General features: G+C 46.5%; 1 protein-coding gene across 1 annotated transcript in view; it reads right to left on the bottom strand.

The window, feature by feature from the left end:
* Aff3 (ALF transcription elongation factor 3) overlaps positions 1-24688 on the bottom strand; it is a 577149-nt gene that overhangs the window by 29196 nt on the left and 523265 nt on the right. The window contains exons 13-17 of the mRNA XM_027950674.2: positions 21959-22145; positions 14410-15507; positions 10043-10167; positions 4309-4513; positions 2812-2939 (exon numbers count right to left, since the gene is read on the bottom strand). Coding sequence (XP_027806475.2) covers positions 2812-2939; positions 4309-4513; positions 10043-10167; positions 14410-15507; positions 21959-22145 — 1743 coding nt within the window. The remainder of the gene's footprint in view (positions 1-2811; positions 2940-4308; positions 4514-10042; positions 10168-14409; positions 15508-21958; positions 22146-24688) is intronic.

Below are 24688 nucleotides of genomic sequence, written 5' to 3'. Positions count from 1 at the left end.
CAGGAGGAAGGGGCGAAGAGGAAGGGGATGAAGGAAAGGAGAGGAGGGAAGAGGGAGGGGAGGAGGAGCAGGAGGAAGGAAAAGAAAGGGGAAGAAGAACAAGATGGATGGAAGAGAGGGTGGAGGAGAAATGGGGAGAGGAAAGGCAGGAAGGAGGGGGAGGAGGAAGAAGGGGAAGAGGGAAGAGGAGGGGAGGGAGGAGGGAGAGGTGGAGGAAGGAGAGGAAGGAAGAAAGGGAAGAGTAGAGGAGGAGGAGGAAGGAAGGAAAAAGGAGCCAGAGAGAAGCGAGACGCCCACCCATGTGCCCCTTTCTCCCACGGTTCTGGGAGTTAATCAGTCATTGGGTCCACGCTCCCACCCCTGTCCCTGGCACTTAGCAGGCACTCAGTACCCAGCAAGTGAACCTGGGAGACATTTTACACCATTTCAGGTGACTGTGGTCTCTTGAGGGACACTTATTTACACCATGCAAGGGAAGACACAATGCCTATTTTTGCTTCTCAAGCTCCCTATAACTTTCTGAGCTCAGCCCAGGAGTGGCTGTTTGAGGTGCATTTCACTGTTACAGGTTTCAAATCCATTGGGACACACACAGCAATTGGAACAAGACACTCCTCTCTCCCTGTGGTGGATATGGAAGAACACTTTTTGGTTCTATTTTCTCTCTATCCACAAAAGGAGAAACAATTTTACTGTAGTCATCAGCCAGAAAAATTATACCTACTGCTAATAACGTGCAGAGCAAATGACAACAACCTCTTCATTGGTATAGTGACAGAATTATATCAGCCTGGACTCTGGCAGACTGGGAAACATTTCTTCTTCTAAAGAGCCCAAGAAACTGCAGATTGGAATATAATCATTTAGTCACTGCAATTTCTGACTTTGTTTTCTGGTGCATACATTGGAAAATTCCTTGCATCTATTTTTCCATAAATATATTTTTTAAACCCATCCCTCTGAAAGTGTCAGGTGTTTTGTTTTTGGTACCAGGGATTGAACTCAGGGGCGGTCAACCACTGAGCCACAGGTCTTGCTCAGTTGCTCAAGGCCTCGCTAAATTGCTGAGGCTAGTTTTGAACTTGCGATCCTCCTGCCTCAGCCTATCAATGTTTGTCAATGTTTTGAGCACCTCAGTCATTGCCTAATGCTTCTTCGGTTTGATCACGTTGCTAGGTTATAACTTCTGAATGCAAATTTCCATGTTGTCCTTAAGTGGAATTCTAACAATTGAGTAATTTACACTATCAAATTCAGATGATAGATAGAGTTGAAGAACTGAATGTACTTCCATTTGGTGCCCTCCCTGGGGATTAATTACCACCTCCCACACTGCTTAGCAAGGGGAGATGAGGGAAACGGAGGTGGTGAGCACCCGAGGACAGCGTGCATGGGGACTGGGGCGCAGCTGCAGCGCCCTGGGAAGGAGAGACAACCTGGGCCTCCCGGGCTGCCCTTAAACTTCCTGAAACTGAGTTATCTTGGAAAGTGTTCGTTAAGTGCAACAGAGAAAAAAAATGGGACTTTGGTTTTCAACCCCATGACTCGGTATCCTCATTGGGTTAGCAAAGTCCATGTGATACTTGAAGACTAACACTCAGCATTCACACTTCTCAGGAAAATGGACCCTCTGGGTGAAGCTTAGGTGAGGCTGGACAGACTCCCTCTGTGCACGCTGCACTTCCTCAGGTGACACCCCGTGAGTTGTCACCTAGCTGGATCTTGGGAGTCCCCACTGCCATTATTTTTTTCTAAGGAAATCAGGACTTAGAGATGTCTGCAGTTGTTCTGCTTCCTGACTTCCAGTGGGCGTAGTCAGCTGCAGACCCCAGGGCAGGAGCTGCCGCACCCTAGGGCCTAACTTCCTGCCCCATACAGAGGTGCACTCCACACTCCAGCTGTGAACTCCAGCTGAAAACCGGAGTCGGTCTTGAACCCTGTCCTCTACCTTCCAGGCTTGCCCCTGACACCCAGTTTTCCCCTAAGAGCCTAAATACCCTACAGCATCATTTCATCATTTGTTATTTTCAGTCTCTCACCAGCATTCTAGAATGTCCTTTTCTTTTTTTCTTTTTTTTTTTGGTACCCGGGATTAAAATCAGGGGCATGCGACCACCGAGCCACATCCCCAGCCCTTTTTTGTATTTTATTTAGAGACAGGGTCTCCCTAAGTTGCTTAGGGCCTCTCCATTGCTGAGGCTGGCTTTAAATTCCCAATCCTCCTGCCTCAGCCTCCCGAGCCACTGGGATTACAGGTGTGTGCCACCACCACACCTGGGTTTTTCTTCCACTTTTATACTGATGGAAGCTGCCATACCAGGTGAAAGAGGACAGGGATATTTCTATAAGAATCATTTTAAAGAATATGGCAGCTGGGTGCAGTGGTGCATGCCTATAATCCCAGTGGCTCGGGAGGTTGAGCCGGGAGGATTGAGAGTTTCAAAACTCATTCTCAGCAGCTTAGAGGCCCTAAGTAACTCAGTGAGATCCTGTCTCTAAATAAAAAAAAAAAAAAAAAATACTAAAACTACGCTTCTTTCTGATAGCATAAAACTCGCAGGGGTCCAGGCTCCAGGGCCTTAGAGACTCAATTCTCCTGCCTTCAGCTTCCTACTCTTCTGGAGCCTCCCTCTTGGCACTGGTCTTTCTGTTTCTTCATTCAAAGTTCCGGCTCCCTTTCAAAGGGACATTTAAATGATCAAGCCACGGGAGAGGAAGTGGATGCATTGTGGGTGAGATGCACGCGTCTCCTACATGCCCAGCTCCCACTTTCTCTTCCCATTACCATATTCGGAAAAAGTCCAAACTTACATATCATCGAAGACCAGTTTCTGCCGCTTGCAGTCCCTGTGGCCACTGGAGCCTGGAGACCAGGGCTCTGTTTGTGGCCGGGTCTTGCTGTGGAGGAGACCGTGCTCAGCACTGTTGTGAGTCGCTTTCTAAACAACAAACAACACAGGAGTCCTTGAGACACTCGCCACCTGGCTGGAAGAATGACCATTAAAAGAGCATCTTTTGCTCTACCTTGTGCTTCAGAGTTGATGGTTATTATGTCTCAATAAAGAACAAGAAATATGGTTTGAGGATCCCTCATTCAAAATGCTGGGGACCAGAAGTGTTTGGGATTTTTGGATTTTTTTTCCCCTAGACTTTGGAATATTTGCATAAACATAATGAGAGATCTGGGGGATGGGACCCAACTTTAAACATGAAATTCATTTTTTTATATCTGTTTTATACACATACCCTGAAGGTTTTTTTTTTTTTCAAAATGAACTCATCCTGGGAAGATGAGTGCGCCAGGGCCACCGGCCACTGGAGGCCAGCATGGCTGTGAAGAGGGGCTCACCTATGGTGTTAGCTGTGTAGGGGCCCAGAGGGGCTGGGGTCTTAAGAGAAAATCACTTCTTTTCAATCTTTCTTTGTGGGGGAGGGCTACCTGGGATTGCTCAGGGGTACTTGGCCACTGAGCCACATCCCCAGCTCTATTCTGTATTTTATTTAGAGACAGGGTCTCACTCAGTTGCTTAGCACTTTGCTTTTGCTGAGGCTGGCTTTGAATTCACGATCCTCCTGCCTCAGCCTCCGGAGCCACTGGGATTACAGGCGAGTGCCACTGAACCCAGCTCTACCTCTTTTCAATCTTATCACCACCATTTTGCAGATAAAGAAATGGGTTCCGAGATGAGACAACTAGGGCCAAGATCACCCTGCAGCTGAGTCGGGGGCGGGGGGGGGGGAACTGTGCACCCAAAGTTATCCATGAGACTCTGCTCCTCCCCAGGGAAGTGCTGGCATCACCCGAGATTACTGGAAAAGGGGTGGTTCTGGGTGTCCCCCACTGTGGCTGGGACACTGGCCTATAAGGGTGGAGTGTGAGACCTGCAGATTTTAATATAGTTTCAATCTCAGATTTAATTCTGCCATGGGATAAGGAAGTTTTCCCAGTATATAGGTTGGTTGGTTCAAAACTCCCAAACTGCTGTGCCCCAGGATGGTATTTCTTTGGAGTTTGAAATCCTGCAAGGAGGCTTCATAAACAGAGGAGACCTGATATATATATATATATATATATATATATATATATATATTTTTTTTTTTTTTTGCATGAATTTATTCTTCTTCTGCTCTCTGTGAGGAAGGCTGAAGGAGTCCTCTCCTCTGCCAGGTCTCCCCAAAGGCTTCCTTCAGGGATTCTCTGCAGAACCTCCCAAATGAGTGGAGACTCCTAAGCTGGGGACAGAGGGTGTGGCGAGGGTGTACCACTGCATTCTGATTCTATGTGGGAAAAGAGGGGAATACACCCACCGTGAGGTCCCCGGCATGGGACTGCAGTTGGCTGTCGGTGGCCTTAGACTTTTTGTTGGATGAGGAGGAAGTAAACACACCATTGCCATGAGATCGGCTGGAAGAAGTCAAGTCCTCGCTGGAATATTTGTGTTTAGATGCATCAGAGAGCGGTGAGATGGGCGATCGGAGCATTTTTTCATTTTTATTTATTGGTATTGCCAAGCTGAAAAAGTAAGTTACAGTAATGGAAAATCACACAGTCAGCATAGGGAAAGGTAAGTACTTACATATGACCAAACCTCCCCTTTAAGACCTGCAGGTAGGGAAATGTGAATCAGGCAGTATAGCGATACCAGACTTCAAACTATATTACAGAGCAATAGTAACAAAAACAGCATGGTACTGGTACCAAAACAGGCGGGTGGACCAATGGTACAGAATAGAGGACACAGAAACCAATCCACAAAACTACAACTATCTTATATTTGATAAAGGGTCTAAAAGCATGCAATGGAGGAAGGATAGCATCTTCAACAAATGGTGCTGGGAAAACTGGAAATCCATATGCAACAAAATGAAACTGAATCCCTTTCTCTCGCCATGCACAAAAGTTAATTCAAAATGGATCAAGGAGCTTGATATCAAATCAGAGACACGCCGTCTGATAGAAGAAAAAGTTGGCTACGATCTACATACTGTGGGGTCGGGCTCCAAATTCCTCAATAGGACACCCATAGCACAAAAGTTAATAACTAGAATCAACAAATGGGACTTACTCAAACTAAAAAGTTTTTTCTCAGCAAAAGATACAATAAGAGAGGTAAATAGAGAGCCTACATCCTGGGAACAAATCTTTACTCCTCACACTTCAGATAGAGCCCTAATATCCAGAGTATACAAAGAACTCAAAAAATTAGACAATAAGAGAACAAACAACCCAATCAACAAATGGGCCAAGGACCTGAACAGACACTTCTCAGAGGAGGACATACAATCAATCAACAAGTACATGAAAAAATGCTCACCATCTCTAGCAGTCAGAGAAATGCAAATCAAAACCACCCTAAGATACCATCTCACTCCAGTTAGATTGGCAGCCATTATGAAGTCAAACAACAACAAGTGCTGGCGAGGATGTGGGGAAAAGGGTACACTTGTACATTGCTGGTGGGACTGCAAATTGGTGCAGCCAATTTGGAAAGCAGTATGGAGATTTCTTGGAAAGCTGGGAATGGAGCCACCATTTGACCCAGCTATTCCCCTTCTCGGTCTATTCCCTAAAGACCTAAAAAGAGCATGCTACAGGGACACTGCTACATCGATGTTCATAGCAGCACAATTCACAATAGCTAGACTGTGGAACCAACCTAGATGCCCTTCAATGGATGAATGGATAAAAAAAATGTGGCATTTATACACAATGGAGTATTACTCTGCATTAAAAAATGACAAAATCATAGAATTTACAGGGAAATGGATGGCATTAGAGCAGATTATGCTAAGTGAAGCTAGCCAATCCCTAAAAAACAAATGCCAAATGTCTTCTTTGATATAAGGAGAGTAACTAAGAACAGAGTAGGGTCGAAGAGCATGAGAAGAAGATTAACATTAAACAGGGATGAGAGGTGGGAGGGAAAGGGAGAGAGAAGGGAAAATGCATGGAAACGGAAGGAGACCCTCAGAGTTATACAAAAGTACATACAAGAGGAAGTGAGGGGAAGGGGAAAAATAATACAAGGGGGACAAACGAATGTCAGTAGAGGGGGCAGAGAGAGAAGAGGGGAGGGGAGGGGAGGGGAGGGGTGATAGTAGAGGATAGGAAAGGCAGCAGAATACAACAGACACTAGTATGGCAATATGTAAATCAATGGATGTGTAACTGATGTGATTCTGCAATCTGTATATGGGGTAAAAATGGGAGCTCATAACCCACTTGAATCAAATTGTGAAATATGATATATCAAGAACTATGTAATGTTTTGAACAGCCAACAATAAAAAATTAAAAAAAAAAAAAAAGACCTGCAGGTAGGAAGAAATTTATTGGTAATTATTACACCAGGAGCAACCTTATGGCCACAGGACCCTAACAAACAGTAGCCAATCTCACTCACTGTTTCTTTCTTTTTCGGTAGGGGGGCTACCGGGGATTGAACTTAGGGGCACTTAACCACTGAGACACATCCCCAGCTCTATTTCGTATTTTATTTACAGACAGGGTCTCACTGAATTGCTTAGTTCCTTGCTGTTGCTGAGGCTGGCTTTGAACTCATGATCCTCCTGTCTCAGCCTCCTGAGCTGCTGGGCTTGCAGGCATGTGCCACCAGGCCTGGCTCATTGTTTCTTACTCTGGTAGGATGAACAGTAATTCTGGAGTTAGCATCAAAAGGAGTAGCCAAGAGTAATAATATGGAATTGCATGTTCCAAGTTTTTCATCCAAGAATCTCAAAATAATCACCAATTTTTTCCTTATAAGCTGAAGCATAGAGTAATGGGACAGTCAATCAACAGTGACAAATGAGTTCTCCATTTCTACAAGGACTTTTGCCAACATCTGAGCTTGTACTCATTACTAGATAGAAAATAATAGAATCACAGGGCATTCTGTGCAGCAGAGTGCCGATGCTCTATTGTTGAGCTTCCCAATTACCCAGGCATTGATCAGAGTAAACACAGAACAGAGAAACTGTTATTAGAAATTACAACTTCTGATTCCTAGCTCTTTATTTTACCTTCAAAACGACTGTCTATTCTTGAATATAATGTTCTCCACAATCAATCATTAGAGAAGAGGGATTCACTTGTATTTAAGTCTCTGCAATGGATATTATGTTGTTAGGAATCCCTGCATTACTTCGGGAGAAAAAATAAAGTATTGTTTGGGGGCAGACATATCAGCCAGAAATAAACTCAATCACTGTTAATTTAAGATGGTTATAGAGTCAGTTTACCAAAAAAAGGGTCACGCCATTTAATGAAGATTTAGTCATTATTCCTGGGGTCATGAACTCTTAATTGCACGTGTTGATTATCATTGCAAACAAACTATTAAAGTCACTTCAAAAAGCAATTTCCTTAGCTGGTGGTCATGGTGGAGAAATTATACAGGCCTGTAGAACAAATGACAAAGCCAAGCTTCTTAATGTTACATAAATAGATAGGCGTGGAGATAGAACCTCTGGTTCCAGAAGCAGTGTGTGTCTCACAACTCAGAAAGCAGTGAGCAGATATGTTCTAGGAAAGCGCTTCAGGTGACTCCAAAGTACCTCATCTAGTGATGGTGAAGATGATGGTATATGGGATGTGAGGAGCCTGAGAGCACTAGCTTCTTGAAACATGAGGGGGAAAGACCTATTTCTAAGTGTCTATTATTTTATATACTTCATGGTTTTTTAGTGTGCATGAAAAACAGATTATGACGTTAAATATTGTCATGGGCATGTGATTGTCCCTTCTTCAAAAATATTTCAAATTTATATATTCCTAGTTGACCAAAGAAACCTTCTCTGGAGTTCTTTGGGAAAGGCAATCACCTATCTCTGGGAGCATTTGACGGCACCAATAAAACTTGACAGTAGTCAGAATGACAGCTATTATGAAGACAAACAACAATAAGTGTTGGTGAGGATGTAGGGGAAAGGTACACTCATACATTGCTGGTGGGACTGCAAATTGGTGCAGCCAATATGGAAAGCAGTATGGAGATTCCTTGGAAAACTGGGAATGAAACCACCACTTGACCCAGCTATCCCTCTCCATGGTCCATACCCAAAGGACTTAAAAACAGCATACAACGGGGACACAGCTACATCGATGTTTATAGCAGCACAATTCACAATAACTAAACTGTGGGAACCAACCTAGATGCCCTTCAGTAGATGAATGGATTAAAAATGTGACATATATACACAATGGAATATTACTCAGGAATAAAAGAGAATAAAATCATGGCATTTGCAGGTAAATGGATGGAGTTGGAGAAGATAATACTAAGTGAAGTTAGCCAATCCCCCCAAAACAAATGCCGAATGTTTTCTCTGATATAAGGTGACTGACTCATAGTGGAGTAGGGACAGGGAGCATGGGAGGAATAGAGGAACTCTAGACAGGGCAGAGAGGTGGGAGGGGAAGGGAGGGGAAGGGAGGGGGTTAGCAATGATGGTGGAATGTGATGGACATCATTACCCAAAGTACATGTATGAAGACATGAATTGGTGTGAACATATTTATATACAGAGATATGAAAAATTGTGCTCTATATGTGTAATAAGAATCGTAATGCATTCCGCTGTCATATATCTAAAAAATAAAGTCAATTAGAAAAAACAAAAAATAAAAACTTGACAGTAGTTATGGAGATATGCAGACCAACTCTTGGAAATTTCACTCACATTGTGGCATAATTGAACCTAAGTAAAACTATCAGAGCTGGGAGGTTCTGCCAGGCAAAGTTGCTACAAGAGGTTTTTAACTTGAGGTCCATAAACTTGGATGGCAAAAAGTTACATCTTCATTTTCACTAACCTCTCACTGAAATGGAATATTTCCTTTAATTACAAGCAAGGGAAAGAAACGAGAGGAGCGGGTACTCTGGAATCCTATTAGCAATGCCTGCCATTGGGTCACCAGTAGAAATCACCCATCATGGATATTTTCAGTAGCCACAGGCATCCTGAAATATCTTTTATATTCAATACTACTTGACAACTACAGTCACCAAGATATCAGCCAGGGAGGTTATTTAATGCATGAACAAAGAGGTGCATATCACATACTTAGGTAATTTGAGGCTGCAGTCCCCCCATTCATTATTTTCACAACATTTGGGGATGCCATCCCCTCTGCACAGAGGGCTGCCGCTGTCCCTCCTATGCAGACCTTCCACCTCCTGGCCGCCTTCCCAGGGGGAGCCGAGCATGCAGTAGGCCCGCACGTCTGTGTCTGTGCCCTTGCTCTCCAATGTCCTCTCCCAGTTTTAGTGCTGCTTTATATCTTTCCCTAACCTTTTGGTTTACATTTTTATGTGTTGTGCTGAAACATTAATCTCCCCTTTAAAACCCTGAGTGGACAATAGGGGAGAGTAAGGGTGTTAGCGCAGAGCAAAAGCTACTTCTCTGTGGAGGTGTTTCTAAATGGAAAGAGCTTCTGTGGTGAATGATGAGCTCCTGGCTTATAGAGAACCTTTTGGACCGTGCCCTGCTAAAGAGCTATTCATCACAGAGGGGTTTGGTTCATAGTGGGGCCATACGGAACCCCTTCAGAGGAGATGCTGGGTAGCTACTTGACCTTGGAAGCACAGATCCTTTTGAATTCCACAATTTTAGTCTACATGGGGGCCTTTAGGGGCAGCACTGGAGAGCCCATTCCTCATCCTTGTAGTAGCCTTAATGTTCTTTGATCCCTAAGCTACCCTTAATGTTCCCTTAATTTTCTTAAATCCCTGAGTAGCTATCATTAAAACACTGACTTGAAAATTCAGTTATTACATTTTTGGGGAAGAAATGTGTTTGGGGAGCACAGAGCTGTGTGCACCTAGTAACCGGTCTCTGTCACAGAGGAGGGCCTGACATGGCTATTGGGAGTGTGACATGAAGTCCACATTGAGCATAATTATAAAATTTAGGTTAAACTAAGTCTGAAGACTAAGGCCAGAGCACGTATCAAAAACTTGGATTCTCTCTCCAAGTGGCACCTGCCTTTCAGATCCAGAGACCTCTCCGGCTCACGCCCACCTTTCAGGGAACATGCGTACCTGTTGATGTTCATGCTGCAGTGGTTTGAAGACAGAGTACTATTGGCGGAGTTGGCTAGTCGAGTAGAGCTCTCTTTCTCCCCCTGGGCCTTCTTCATCTCCCTGTAGTCATCTTCGTTGTCGCACTGTGTGGAAATAAGCAAAAGCCAATCAGCTTTGGATTTTGAGGGGTCATAACATGGTGCGTGCTCCAAGACACTTCCAAAGAGCAAGGCATCACGGTTGGGGGGCGGGTGTCTCTCAGAGAGAACTAGTGGCTGAGCTTGAACGCTCAGGAAACCTGTATGGGTTTAGTATTGACAGCTTATTGAGAGGAAGGGCATGATGTCATGATCAAAATTTGGGAGGGGACATTTTTAATGTTGCAACTTGCTCAGGATTTAGTTTTCCCAAGCAAACTTCTTTTTTTTTATTTAATATTTTCTAGTTGTCGATGGACACAATAGCTTTATTTATTTATTTATTTATTTTAATGTGGTACTGAGGATCAAACCCAGCGTCTCACACATGTGAGGCAAGCGCTTTACCACTGAGCTACAGCCCCAGCCCCCCTAGCAAACCTATTCTGAACCCACACTGTAGCCTGAGCACCACCCATCCTGGCCTCTCAAGGCATCAGGATAAGGTACAAAAAAACGCATATTCCCGGGGCTTACTGGGGTAAGGGTGGTGGCAGGCCTGCACCTTTTCACCTTGAAAGCCGCACCTTCTGTGGATGGCAAGCCAAGATGCCTTACTTCTAGTTCACAATTCCCAGCCGGTAACATCTTAAAGTACCTTTTCACACTAGGGGACTTGGACTGGACTCTTATCACCATGACTGTGTGACGTGTGTCAGGGTGCAATAGCAAGGCAGTCCATAAAAGAAGTACTTCCGGGAGACAGCAGGAGCCCAGTCCAGGGTGGGATCTTCAGGGCTTCCTGTGGTGTTTTCTAGGAGACAAGTGCCAGCCCCTGAGAGAGCACCGCTGACCTTTTCTCTCGGGCTGGGACAGTGTGGCACGACCTCTGCCATAGGCATCTCAGATCCTCACACTGTAATAGTGGCCCCATGGAGGACCCAAACCAAAGCTCTGAGTCGGTGATCCTCAGTTCCAGGGCTTCAGCAAGGGGAGACCCAGCACCTTTGACAGACAGGTCTATGGGTTCCTTTCCAACACCCAGTATTGACTGGGATCTTCACATCCCAGGATGTTGAGTAAAGAATGCTACAGAAACGTCCTTTGACTTCTCCTGTGTCATTGCTTATTGAGGACCCATTAGGTTTTGTGAGTAAAGCTGGTGTCAGGCTTAGTGGTAAATAAAATTTTGCAAATTAAAATAAAAAAAGTCACGGATACCACAGCTATTTAAATACAGACCATTATGGACTTTATATGTATATCTTTCTGCACTTCTCTCTGTATGCTTATGTATATCTATAGGGTTAGATTTATTTTCTATTCATAGGTTTATCAACATCTGCTTCTGCATATTTCTTATATATTTATTTCCATCAGCCTATCCATTTATCCATCAAGCTCAGAGGTAACATCCACACTGATTCCTAGGTGATTAATCAATTGATTCAACAAAAAATTTTTTGAATTTTTTGTTGAATCAATTTATTCAACAAAAAATAAATTCGCAATTTATTCAACAAAAAATTGTCAACAAGCAATAAGGAAGGCAGGGTGCCTAGGGGAAAACGGGGGGAAAAGCAGGGAAGAAATGAGCTAACGAAATTGTATGGTTTGAATGTGTTGTGCGACCCTGACACCATTTTATGGTGAAGAGAATGAAGTTCAGAGAAGAGAAGATGAGCTGGTTGAGGTCACCCAGGATGCTGGGCTAACCACAGAATTTTTGAGGTTTAGTGCAAAATGAAAATGCTGGGCTGAAAAGCAGGAAGAGTGACTTCATGCTGGGTGGTGCACGCTTGTAATCCCAGCAGCTTGGGAGGCTGAGGCAGGAGGATCGCAAGTTCAAAGCCAGCCTCAGAAACTTGGTGAGACCCTAAGGAGCTTAGCAAGATAAAAATAAAAATAAAAATGAAAAAGGGCTGGGGGTGTGGCTCAGTGGTTAAGGGTCCCTGAGCTCAATCCCCAGAAACTTCCCTACCCGACAAATGACCTCATCAAGTATCAAGTAAAAAACATTTCAGTCTCCCACCTTGACCTGCCATGGTGGTATCTATTTGTGACTTCATGCTGTGCTCCTTTGCATTTGGGGATAACCTGGGGGCCCTGGGGGTAAATGGAGACTTTCAAGGGCTGGGGCTGCCCTGGGATAGGCACCTGCAGGTGGCCCACCAGTGCCAGTCTGGCACCTATCTTCTGGGCTGGCATGGATGGCAAAGCCCAGTTAGGCACCAACCACCCCTAATACTGACCCATAGTGAATGGGACACCCCAGGGAGTGCAAGCTTCCTTGTGGATCACCTCACTACCGGGACTGAGGCTGAGCAAGATGGAGACCCTAATCTTGATCCTTGCTGTGACTACGCCTGAGCACTATCTGGGGCAGGGGGGCTGAATGGTCCCTGGCCTGAGACCAGGAGGAGGAGAAGACTGCACAGGGTGGAGGTTCTAGAAGGCTGAAGATCAGACAAAAGTTTTCCTGAAGCGATAGGTAGGCAGAGGGACCTCCACACACGATCCATCACTAACCAGACCCAAATTCAAAGATAAAATGAAGAATTTCAAGATGGCGGCCATAACATTCAACTCCATGGGAGCCTGTGTGGCTGCTTTACTGCTGCAGGGTCCATGGAGCTGGCACTGGAGGAGGAAAAAGTCAAAGATGGGATCTGAGGTCAGGTCAGCCTGATGTCCACATCCACATACTTCCCACTACACGTGAGCACTCTCAGAGCAAAGGGGGATCCACCATGTGGGCTCTGAAGGTGAATGGAAACTGTGCTGGAATCTCTTGATAAAACTGTCTTTGGTTTTAGCAAAGGTAAGTAGCTACCTTTTGAAGATATTTCTTTTCACGAACTTTGCTGCAAGGGGTTCAATTCTGCTTCATAGGGCTGTTATTTAATGTAACTATGTGAAGACACACATTCTTCAGCACTTTGTGATAAATTTTCCTGCAGGTCATGGAAATGATTATAATAAGGAGACTGTCTCTCTTTTCCATATAACCTTGAAAGTGAGGAACAGCTTTATCCTGGCCAGGAAAAGGCTATAACGTTACTCTCTAGACCCTCTTAATCAGGGACTGGAAACAGCTATAAAACCCATGTGTTCAGTCTTCTTTTTCTATTGACAAAACATTGGAAACAAAAATACTACACAAACTCAGACTGACTTCTTATTTTGAGACTCTGGGGCCAGACACTGCCTGGGTTCATTCCTGGCTTTGTCCCTTTGACCTACATAACCTCAAGTAAAATCACTTTAGGCTTTCAGAACCTCTGTTTCCTCACCTGTAAAATGGTCACAACAATGATATTTGCCTCATATCGTTGAAAGGACTAAATGATTAAATGGTACAAAGTGCTTTAACAGCATCCCTTTTGGGAACATAAATGCATGTTAACTATTGCTGGTAACAACTCTGTCCCAATTTTGTAACTGTCCATGAATATTTGCAATCTTTGATACCTACTGTGTTTTTCACTGTGGTTTAAATTACTTTTGAAGATACAGAAATAGGAAGGGCAAAAAATCCTGGGAATTGGCTTTACATTATGATGAAGGTATTCCCTGAACATCTGGTGTCTGTTGCCAGGGGCAGCTCCAGCCCCTGTACTTGAGCTGCCCTTCTCCCTCCCACAATGCCTCACCTGTTCATCTCTCCTGGTGCCACTACATCCCCCCCACCTCTGCTTATTCTAACTCCCCCTCAGAGCCCTCCCAGCCTCTCTCCACCATGAAGCCCTCCCTGATTGATGCTACAGGCTGCTATGAGGACTTGGACTTCAGTACTCATCCCACACCCCAGTCAGGCTTAAACTTCACAAGGATACCGGCTTCTTAGGTAGATGAGTGATCCTCCACCAACTCATCCCATCCCTCCCAGGGAAGAATGGGGTTCACCACACTTTCAACTTTCACATGTGCCCAGCTTGGGTCTGTCTGAACACACTAGTACCTGTGTATCACCATTGCCACACGAGTTGGACAGGGCTTAATTATCTACAACTATAAAATGGGAACAGTAACAGTACTTGCTGCATTGGATACTCCTGAGGATTTAACTGGGATTATAGATGTTAAGTACTTAACACATTTGGCATAAAGTACTATATAGTTGTTTGTTAAGGACACGGAAAACTCCTGCTGCCACCTACAATCCCAGCCAGCAGCCCACCTGTGCTCTACCCCTTGCCCACAAATTAAAGTCCCCTCCCTTCCAGACCCCCTTTCTCCCAGGACTACCTTGCGTTTCCTCTTGGATTTTGGCAAAGTCTTCTCGGTGGGCGTGTCCAGAGCGTGGCTGGGCGGAGCGCTTTCTGCGTCCTTGGCCGCAGGAGCACTCAAGACTCCAGGCTCCTGGGGCAGGTGTTCTGGGATCCTGGACAGGAGGGTCAGGTCAATTTTGACCCAGAGTGACCTGACCTCATCACTGTCCTTCAAGGGAGAGAGAAGTTCGTTCCTGCCGAAGGGGACCAGGGTGTAGAACTGCTCCTCCAGCTCCTTGGCGATGTCACTGGTGGTCCTGGCGTTGATGGAGCCTACGGCCGCACGGGGGCCGCTGCCGCTGCTGACGCTGTTGGCGGCCTCCTTGAGTCTCTGGTCACTCCCAGAGGAGGCGGCGGCCACTGCCTGGCCTTTGGACAGAGGGTACTCCTCCTGCTCCGACTCCAGGTCCGAGTCCGAGGAGGATGATGAAGATGACGACTCTGTCTCGATAAATTCCTTGGATTTGGGGACGATCCGGCTCAGACCCCGCGTGCGCCGCTTCTCGCAGGTCACCGAGGAGCGCAGCTCCTTGCGGTGGCTCGTTCTGCTGTTGCCGCAGGGCCTGCTTTTGGCGGGCTCCGGGGGCACCACCACGCTGGCCCCCAGCGCGTCCGCCGCCGCGGGCTCCTCGGGCCGGTGGCAGTTGGCGCCGTCCCCGGCCGAGGTCCTCTCGGTGCGCCTGGTGGGCTTCTTGCCCGCCGACCTCCGGGCCGGCGCAGGGGCGCTCTCCGCAGGGGCGCCGGGCACCGCGGGCGGCGGGGCGGCGGCGCTGACGGCCACGGCCACGGCCGCGGGCGGGGACTTCTGCTTCACCCCTTTGCTGCCCGGGGCCTTGTTGGCGGTCCTCGGCCTCTGCTCCTCCTTGCAGGCACTCTTGAGTTCCTTCTCCCGCAGGCTGGTTTGGCAGACGTCGGGAAGCTTCCCGCAGTCCTGCACTTCATCTTTCACAGGGGTGTAGTATTGATTGCTCTCGGGCCCGTGGTTTTCATTTTGGATCAGAATAGGAGGCTTGTGGGGATTAACTTTGTTGAGCCATTTGTCCAGCTGCCACTTGTTAGAGGATGCCGGTTCAGCCTGAAAGAGAAAACCCGCGACAAACAAAACACCTTTTTATTACAGCTTCCCTTAAAAAGGGCCGGGCTGTTTTTCTTTCTTTCTTTTTTTTTTTTTACCTTGACTGTACTCCTCTGGGTGCATATGCAAAAAATGAGCGGGCTGCCAGCAAACAGGAGATGCAAGCCAGGGATACTGCGGCAGCCCTTGGGCCCTCAGGGTGCCAAGACGGTGATGCTGCTCTTGCTGGTCCTAAGCAATTAAATATCAGCCCGGCCCATTGGAGTCTACTTGAAAAAATAGGGGGCTAGCACTGTGCCTTGATGGAAAACATTTAAATCACTTCCAAGCATTTAAAAAGAATATATACACACACATGTATATTTGAGATTCCTTGAAATTTAAGTGGGGAATAATAATTCAGAGACCCTGGGCATTAAAGCACCCATTTCTAGTGAGACCAAACCTTGGGAAAAATCAAGGTACCTATATAGGAGCCCAAAGAGTTAGCATATAATTTTTGTAAAAGGGAAATCAAGGGCATAGTTATTTAGCTGTAGAAGCATTAACTTTGGGAAGGTGGCTCGTTTAGCAGAAGAGAACTCTCCTGTTCCAGGGACATGTTAAAAGGGGTTAAAAACCAAGATCTTAATGGAGTAAATGCTGATTCCAAATAATATGAAGACTATTAGTAGATAACAGGTGTACTGGGGTAGAACTTTAGCCAGAGTATTTTCAGTTGGTGATTAGAGGTGAAATGGGGAAAATGTTTTGAGGGTCAAGGTGAAGTATTTTTCCTTCCATATGGCCTCCTCACCCCTGAGTCTGCTGCATCTGTTGTTTAAGGGTGAGCAGAGATACCATTCTAGAACAAGAAGTTATTGCTCAATATTCTCCCCACTCCGCCAGGGCTGGGGATTGAACTCAGGGCCTCATGCATGCTTGGCAAGCACTCTACCACTGAGATATACCCTCCTCTAGTTTTATATTTTAAATTTGATCAGGTAAAGTCTAGAGTTAGGATCCATTGTAGGAGAAAAATTTGCTTTTAACATGATAAATTTCAAAAAATTCCTTTGATTTATGAAAATCAGCTGTTTTCAACAATGAGGTCTGTATTAAGAACAGCACTTGAGGCTCTGGGCCCGTGGTTTTCATTTTGGTCACAAATCTGACAGGGGTAAGACAACAGGGTCCTAGCTGAGCCTGGAAGAATTGGGGAGGCCCTGCTCAGGAACATGGGAAGCCTCTGATGGGCCAGAAGGGCATGGGACCAGGAGGAACTGGCCACACATTGTGGAGATTGGCCAACCAAAGTGGTGGCAGGGACTGTGGATATCTTGCTCCTAACATATGAGACTGATTACATTTCAGGGAAAACCAGCACAGGGTGTCCAGTGACTTGAAGGAGCAAGAAAAGTCCAGTAGAGGCCAGAGTAGGGGCTGCGAGGGTGGAACATGGGCATCTTTGCTTATTTTCATGTCTCCCAAAGAAACGGGGCTCCAGAGGAAGGGAGCTCCCCACATCCAAAATGCTTGGGATCAGATGCATTTTGGATTTCGGGTTTGGGAATATTTGTACACCCATTATGTGATAAGTTTAGGGATGGAGCCATTCCCAAACACAACATTCATTTATATTTGATAGCACCTTGTGCACACAACCTGAAGGTAATTTTATATAATATTTTTAATAATGATGTATGTGGAACAAAGTATCAGAATTTCCCACTGTGGCCTCAGGTCAGTTCTCAAAATGTTTTGGGTTTTGGAGCATTTCAGATTTCAGACTGGAGGGGCTCAACCTGTCCCTTTTTTGCACCTCTGAGCTGTTATGTTTCAGTTCTCATTTTATTTTGGCTTCTCCTCTAGAGAAAGGCAAGAAGGGACCCCTAAAGAGCACACCTGAAGCTGTAATGGAAGATGCCCTCCTGGAGTCAGAGGAAGCAGGACAGGGGGATGCCCAATGGCTTCTTTGCCCAGGGGCACCCTCACCTTCCCTGAGATGAGCAGAGAAGGCCTAGAAGCTAATTGGGTGGCACAAATTCATGGCTTCTAATCTCATCTCCCCACCCCCATTTTTCCCACTATGTGACCACTGGGGAGTCAATGCCTTTTAAAGCTGTGCCTCAGCTTCCCCATACAAATGGGCCTAGTGTGTGGGCTGCAGCCACCCTTGCAGAAGGGGGCAGGTACTGCGGGGAGGGCTCACATACGTGGGGCAGAGCACCCGTGCTGCCCTCCCAGTGGAACACTGTTCTCTCCTACTCCAAGCCTTCCACAGCTCACATCTCTTACGTAAGCACATGGGAGACTTTAGCACAGGGTGAGAGGCACGCTGAAACAGGCAGTATGAACAGGGAAGGGCAGAATTTAATACTTTTCGCATGGGCCCCCTGCATGACGCGTTTGAGGGTGATTTTTTCTGCACTTCACAGACAAACAAATTAGTTCGAAGTGCCATTTTCAGTACACCACTAAATCACGCTCCCTTTCTCCAGGATCTATGATGACCTCCTATTGCCTCTCAAACAAAAGCCACGTTCCCCTGGCTGTCATCCAAAGAATATCATCCTGCGATCAGCTTTCATTGCTGGCGCACCTACCAGATGCCTGCCACTTTACACGTATTACCTAATTTAACCTTCACAGATAAGAAATAGTATCTCCCTTAATTTGTAGATGAGGCTCAGAGAGGTTAAGTGACATGTCCGAAGCTGCACAACTCCCAGGCTTCACCAAGACTGAACTTGTACTTGCCTAGGTGTAAAGACCAGATTCTCTGCATGGTTGTTTCACTAAACTCTCCCACTACTCTCTGGTGTGTGTGGGGTCATTCCTTTGAGAAATGTCAGTCCTCAACCTAAAACAATAGTATTAGATCTGATTTTTGGAGCAAACACCACGAACTCTCGAAACAATGCCTGCTACTCTCCATCTACTCAATAGCACAGGCTTTTGATGTTCATATCTGTTCCATGTGTACATGCCTTGAGTCTTTAACAAAGTCCAACACTTCTTTCTGGCCAGGACAGGCCCCTTGCAGTATACACAGAAGGCCTGGAAGAGAGATCGCTATGACTGCTCCCAGTGAGTGAGCTGTCAATCAAAATGTACCATTTGTTCCTGACAAACACCTCACAGATCAGGCAGGAGAGAAATGTCCTACATTCTGGGGAGGAAGTGATTGTGGCCAAGGAAGGTGAAATATCAGAGAGTTGAGTGGCAAAACAGAGGGAAAACCCAGGACCTCAGATTAGCGCAGCAGGCGTGCAGGCTGTGGCCCACCTCTTGAGCGCCATCCGGGGTTTCTGCCTGATGTTTCTATTTGCTTTCTGGCTTGGTGTGCTAGAGGTCAGCCGCAACTCTCTTCCCTGGTTATTTTTCTGACTTATGCAGGAGCTCCCCACCACGTATCTGCTCCTCTGTGTCCTTCCTAGCACTTACTGCTGTGGACCTTAGCAGCTTCTGATTAGCAAGAGCCTTGTTGAACAAACCAGCAATTACAGTGATTCTTAAGAATGATCTGGAGCCTGGCCCAGGGGCACACACCTGTAATCCCAGCAGCTTGGGAAGCCAAGGCAGGAAGATCAAGAGTTCAAAGCCAGTCTCAGCAAAAGGGAGGCACTAAACAACTCAGTGAGACCCCTTCTCTTAATAAAATACAAAATAGGGCTGGGATGTGGCTCAATGGTGAGTGCCCCTGAGTTCAATCCCTGGTACCCTCCCCATAAAAAATAAAAAGAATGATCTGGGGCAGCATCTTCCAAAATATGCTTTTAGTTTTTATATTCCATGAAGAAAGGCTGCCATGCTGGGTCCATTTGGGAAAAGTCACAGTGAAAACCTGTGTTTCCATGAGCAATTTTTAGGGCAGGGTGATGCCCTAAAGTGCATAGGTGTAAAGAAATGGGATCGGCTTACTTTACCCCAGAACTCACAATGACCTGACCAAGCTTGATCCCCCACCCCCATGTGCGGGTGTCAACGTGCCAATCCAGTGAGCTCCTTCCTGGCATGGGAGGGCACGTGATCCAGGAAAACTCCTGAGATAAAACCCATGGGAAAGAAATGGGGCTGAGAATGACTGAGCACAGGTCAGGCCCTGCAGAGGGCATTCGCAGCCACGGAGATGTTTACAGTGGCCCTTCCAGGGCAGCCTGCAAAGGAGGCCTTACATGATAGGGATTCACATGACAGGAAGTGCTGTTCAGCAATCAGGGCCATAAAGAACAGTTTGCGTGAAATTCAGTGGAGCACAGCGGGGTTTCCCAGCTCTGGCACATTGAGAGGAAGGACAAGGTGCCTTGAGAACTCAGAAGTGCCTCTTTCTACTCCTGGGTCAGGATGGCGTGGAGGGGAAGGGAGGGCCAGAGCATCTCACTGCAAGGCAGCACCATCCCGTCTGCGCAGTGGAATGTGAGGTGTACGGCTACCAGGAGCCCCAGTGATGTGTGGAGTTCAGGAAACAGGCCTCAATGCGTGTGAGGCTATGGGGGTCAGCTCCCTCAGAGAGAAGCAGGGGGGCTGGGAAGGAGGAGCAGAATCTTGCTACTTCCCATGACAGCGATTTTCAGCCTGCAAACCCATTTCCCTCCTACAGGGGGTATGTCTGCATTAACCTTGGGAAAGATGTAAGAGAACCTTACTTGGACTCCAATAAATACATCCCTTTCCAGTAGGAAGGAATGACGTCTAGTGTGGCTAACACACCATTTGCCACTTCTGCATTCCCTGCACCTGGAGGAGCAAGGAAGCATCCTTGGGGAGCTCAGATTTCTAGAAGACTTGCTCCCTCTCCTTCACCAGGGCCTCTGAGACCTGCCATGAGAAGGGCAGCAATTACCCTTTCACCATCCAAGAGGTCAAGGCCACGTAATGATCTCAGTGACTTTTAGCAAGACTCTGCTTAAAGCACTTCAGGGAGGTCTTCACTTCACCGACAAGACCCCTTATTATCCAACCCAGGGCCCTCATGCCTGGCTTTTGAGCTGTCCCTGGGAGTTGTTTCTTATAATTTGATGTTCTGGAATTTCTCAACCAATTGTAGCACAAAGCAGGTTTAATAAAGCCTGCTTCATTCCTCTACTTGATTCTATTTAACTACTATATTTTTTTCTGTTTCGAATGATCCCTGTTAGGATGTTAGATCTGTGAAGACAGGGCATTTTCTGATATTACTGCTGTATTCCAGAGCCGAGCCCAATGTCTATAGCTCTTTAAATATTGGTTGAACAAACACAGAGTGAGTGAATGAATGAAATTGTGAGGGAGGAATGATAATGTTACTCTCTTGACTAAAAATCCAGGGTTAAAATAAGCTATGAGGCACTCATAGGGTAATGTCACTAAGGGCCTTTACCTTATGTGGGTGGGTAGGTGGGCAGATAGAGAAATAGGCACATCAAGGAGATCACGTGCTGGAGAGGGGGCTTATTTCAGATGAGTGGAGAGCTTTTCCATAGAGCAGAAAGATGCTGAGGAGGAAAGGGGGACTGTGGAGAGATAAAAAGAAAATCCAGAGGGACTGTAAGAGTCCCTCTGTGGAAGTACCTTTCCCGGGGTGACAGGTACAGAAGCAGCAAGAGTGCTGCTGCCCTCCCAAGGCCCTGGGCTTGCATTAGTGGCTTTGGTTTGTCGTCAGAGCCTATTTAGGAATCTGGCCCCCCTCAAATGACACAGAGGGTGGTCAGTAAAAAATCAAACCCGCAATCCACAGTGATGTCACCTGTTTATACACTTGGGAAGAAGCTGTCTTTTATTCCTTCTTTAGAAAACAAAACCTACACTCATGGCTCCCAGACTTGAGAAGTTTTCTCTGGGCCCTCACCCAAGAATCTCTGGGCTCTGAATTACTATTTAATTTCCCCCCTTTCCACTTTAAAGTAGAAACAGCAATGGTTTTTATTAGGACCTTATAATGTTTTTATACGAGGCACCTAAATCTTCCCCATAGACACTGGTCATGGTTGTAAAAGGTTTCATTATTATTTGTAGGTTGATGCTAATTTTCCCTTTTATATTTTCACAAAGAAAACACAGTTAAGAAGGTTTTATTAATATTTATAGCCCTTGTTCTTCTGATCCGTGACAAACTGCAAAAAAGGTAAGACTCTGAGCATGCCTGATCCATAAACTTTCTGTCCCTGTGATTTACTGGAGGTCCCACTTCCCAGGTGGCGAACTTTCCTGTCTGGTTATTGCCTCAGCTGACCCCGAGGGAGACCCCCATCCATTGGTTATTTCCTGTTGGTGATGTTTACAACATACTTGGAAATTTCTGGAAGTCAAATAGAGAGTTTTGGACCGTGAAAGATGATGCTTTGAACTTCAAAGGAAGTGGTGTCATTAGGAGAGTGGGAGGAGGGGGCGGAGTGGGGACAATGAGGAGCCCCAGGCCTTCCTGGCTCCGGGTGGTGCCCGGTTGGGGGCGGGGCAGGGAGGTGGCCCGAGTGGTGGCGGCGCCGCTTACCTCGGGGCTGGAGAAGTGCGGGGGCTTGCCGCCCTCTCCCTCGCTGGAGCTGCTCTCGGTCTCCGAGTCGGATCCCGAGCTGCTCTCGGAGTCGCTGGAGGAGCTGCTGCTGCTGCTGCTGCTTCCGCTGCTGCTGCCCTTGCTGGAAGGCACGGAGGTTCTGCAGTTGGTCTGCTGGACCCCAGCGCTGCCAGCCCAGCAGGCCCCCAGGGAAGGAAAGGGAAGGAAAGCCAAGTGAGCAAACAGGAAAACGCCAGCAGGCTGCCACCCCGCCGCCGAGGGGACAGGAGGCGCGGTGCAGGGGCCGCCCACGGGACCTGCCCTCCAGGGCAGCGGGAGGGCTGCTCCAGACCAGACCGCAGAAAGTGTGCCCCTCGGTGGCTGGGCCCTGGTTATAAGTGTAGCCACCTCAGAAGGGAAGGTGGCATAACATCGGAGTTTGCACGTCGCTGCTGTTCTGGGAATGGCTGTCCACATGCACCCCTGAATCCGATCAGCTCCAGGCAAGAAAGTCCAAAAAGCTGGGAATACGGTTTGCAAAGTATGCAAAAAGGACTGCTTTGTTTTTCCCCAGAGGAAAGACGACAAGAATTCGGACTGGAAGCAAGGGCACAGTGTTTTCTGCTCCCAGCTCTCATGGCCTGCTGCTGGAAAGTTCCAGAGATTTTGGGACTGTCAGAATTAAACATCTTGCTTCACTCTTTTTTTTCTGCCCTCAGAGTTGGGTACTGCTGTGGACAGGGGGCTGGCACAGTGTAGAAGAAGGTCCTGCATGGACATACTTGTATCTACCCAGACTTTAAAATTCCACCCCACAGTGGCTCATTGAAACAGCATTTCAAACTTACACTAGGTGTATATCTCCATGATGAAATTTGCCCAAAGTCCTTACCGACTCACAGACAACAGGACAAAATCAATCAACACCTTCCAGTGGTAATAAATGAATTGCAAAAACTAAAATGGCACATGTCCACCCAAAGAGCATTCAAATCTAAGAAAATTTCAGTACTTACATAATATTCAACATCTTCCACCTTCTTTCATTAACTGAACTGAAACGCACCTGAATGTGTTCTTTCTATGTTAAGCTCTAAACCCAGAAAATGTGGGTCACTTTTTTCATGCTGAGTCAGCAAAAAATCTGCCTTCTGCTTCCCACTGTGACCACTGCATCCTTAGGGAAGGACATAGCGAGGCAGGGGCGGAGGGGGGCAGTTCATGAAGGTTTAAAGCTTCAAGTGCAAAGCAACCTGGAGAACGGAAAGGGCCCTTCTCACCCATCCCTTAAATCTCTGACAGATGCTCAGCCCAAGGACAGACTCTCATAAATCCTGGGTGTGGGGTTGGGGAGGTGGGCAATCCTCACTGGAGCCTTTTCTTCTCTATGTAAACCACCAGACAAGAAATGATCTCGTAGGAAAGCTGATAATAAAAGCAGCTTTTTGCACTGCAGGGTTAGGGGAAACCTTGGAGGTTTTCATTTCTTCCCACTAATGTCAGAGACCATACCCACTGCCTCCCAAATTCTTGAACAGACCATAGGCTCATGCTCTGCCTGAGCGGCAGGGATTTCTTTACCAGCCTATTGTTTGTGTCTGATATTGAGGGAGGAATCCAGGATCTTGAGGCAGAGGAGGGAAGGGGGTAGTTGGTACTCGAGGGATTGCACCGTTTCTTCCTTTTTTATATGAATGAAAATCTATCTTCCTGTTGGCTGAGTGAATGGAGATGGCTACTATCAATGGAATTAGACACTAAACAAAACACTGGATTCTGGCCAAACGTGAACATCTGGGATCCTCATTAATGGTTTGTTGGTAGGCCCACAAAACACTGAGAGGAAAACATAAAAATACCAAGAAAAGCAAAATAACACATGGCCCAAAGACTTCCTGGTGAAAAGGATGGTGGGGACAAATATGGAAGGAAGCGATTTGTCTCCCTGCCACACTCTGGGATGACATCTGCTGAAGACCAGGACATTAAGAGGAACAAAGAACATTTTGGTTGGTTTTTATAAATGATGCTCAATGGCCTTGATCTGTATGTTCTACCTGCTTGGATTCACACAACAAGAAAACTTGTGAAGCTCGCTGTGTGTGTGCCTGGGCTTTGTGTGCACCAGAGGTGCCACGTGCAGGGATTCCTTGTGGCTTCCACCATGGAGCGAATGGGTGTCTAGTGAAAAGCAGCATTTTAATTTCTGGGAGAATATCCATAAAAATAGCTACCACGTTAATGGTTGCTGTCCTTAGTAATCAGACACACCAGCCCGAGGAGACAGAATCTCCCATCTGAGTTAGATTGGCAGAAAAGCTGTATACTCCTTGTTTTTCTTCCTTAAATTAGGAAACTGACTGAAAATGACAGTTTTACTGGCATAGCTATTATTTGTTTTTAAAACAATGGAATGAGCCAAGAATTTAGATTTTCCCTCATGCTTTGATTCTAAGGGTTGAGAGGCTCACGATGCCTCTGGGATCAGGATTGAATAGAGTCAGTCCCTGATTTATGATGAGTGCTTCACAAAAGATTTTCCAACTTTACTGTGGTGCAAAAGCAATAGACATTCGTTCAAAACTGGCTGTAGGATTCTGTATGTAGGAAGAACCCTGCTGGCCAGTCCAGAGATCAGGAGATCACCCCTCTATCCCCATGTCCACAAAGGCACCTCTGCTAGCTGGTCTAGCATGGGTCCTCGGGGACAGCTGGTCATCCTGGCCACAG

Source organism: Marmota flaviventris, chromosome 14 (genome assembly GCF_047511675.1).
Source record: "Marmota flaviventris isolate mMarFla1 chromosome 14, mMarFla1.hap1, whole genome shotgun sequence".
Taxonomy (NCBI): domain Eukaryota; kingdom Metazoa; phylum Chordata; class Mammalia; order Rodentia; family Sciuridae; genus Marmota; species Marmota flaviventris.
The sequence above is the reverse complement of the archived record's forward strand: the minus strand, read 5'-3'. Positions and strand labels throughout refer to the sequence as shown.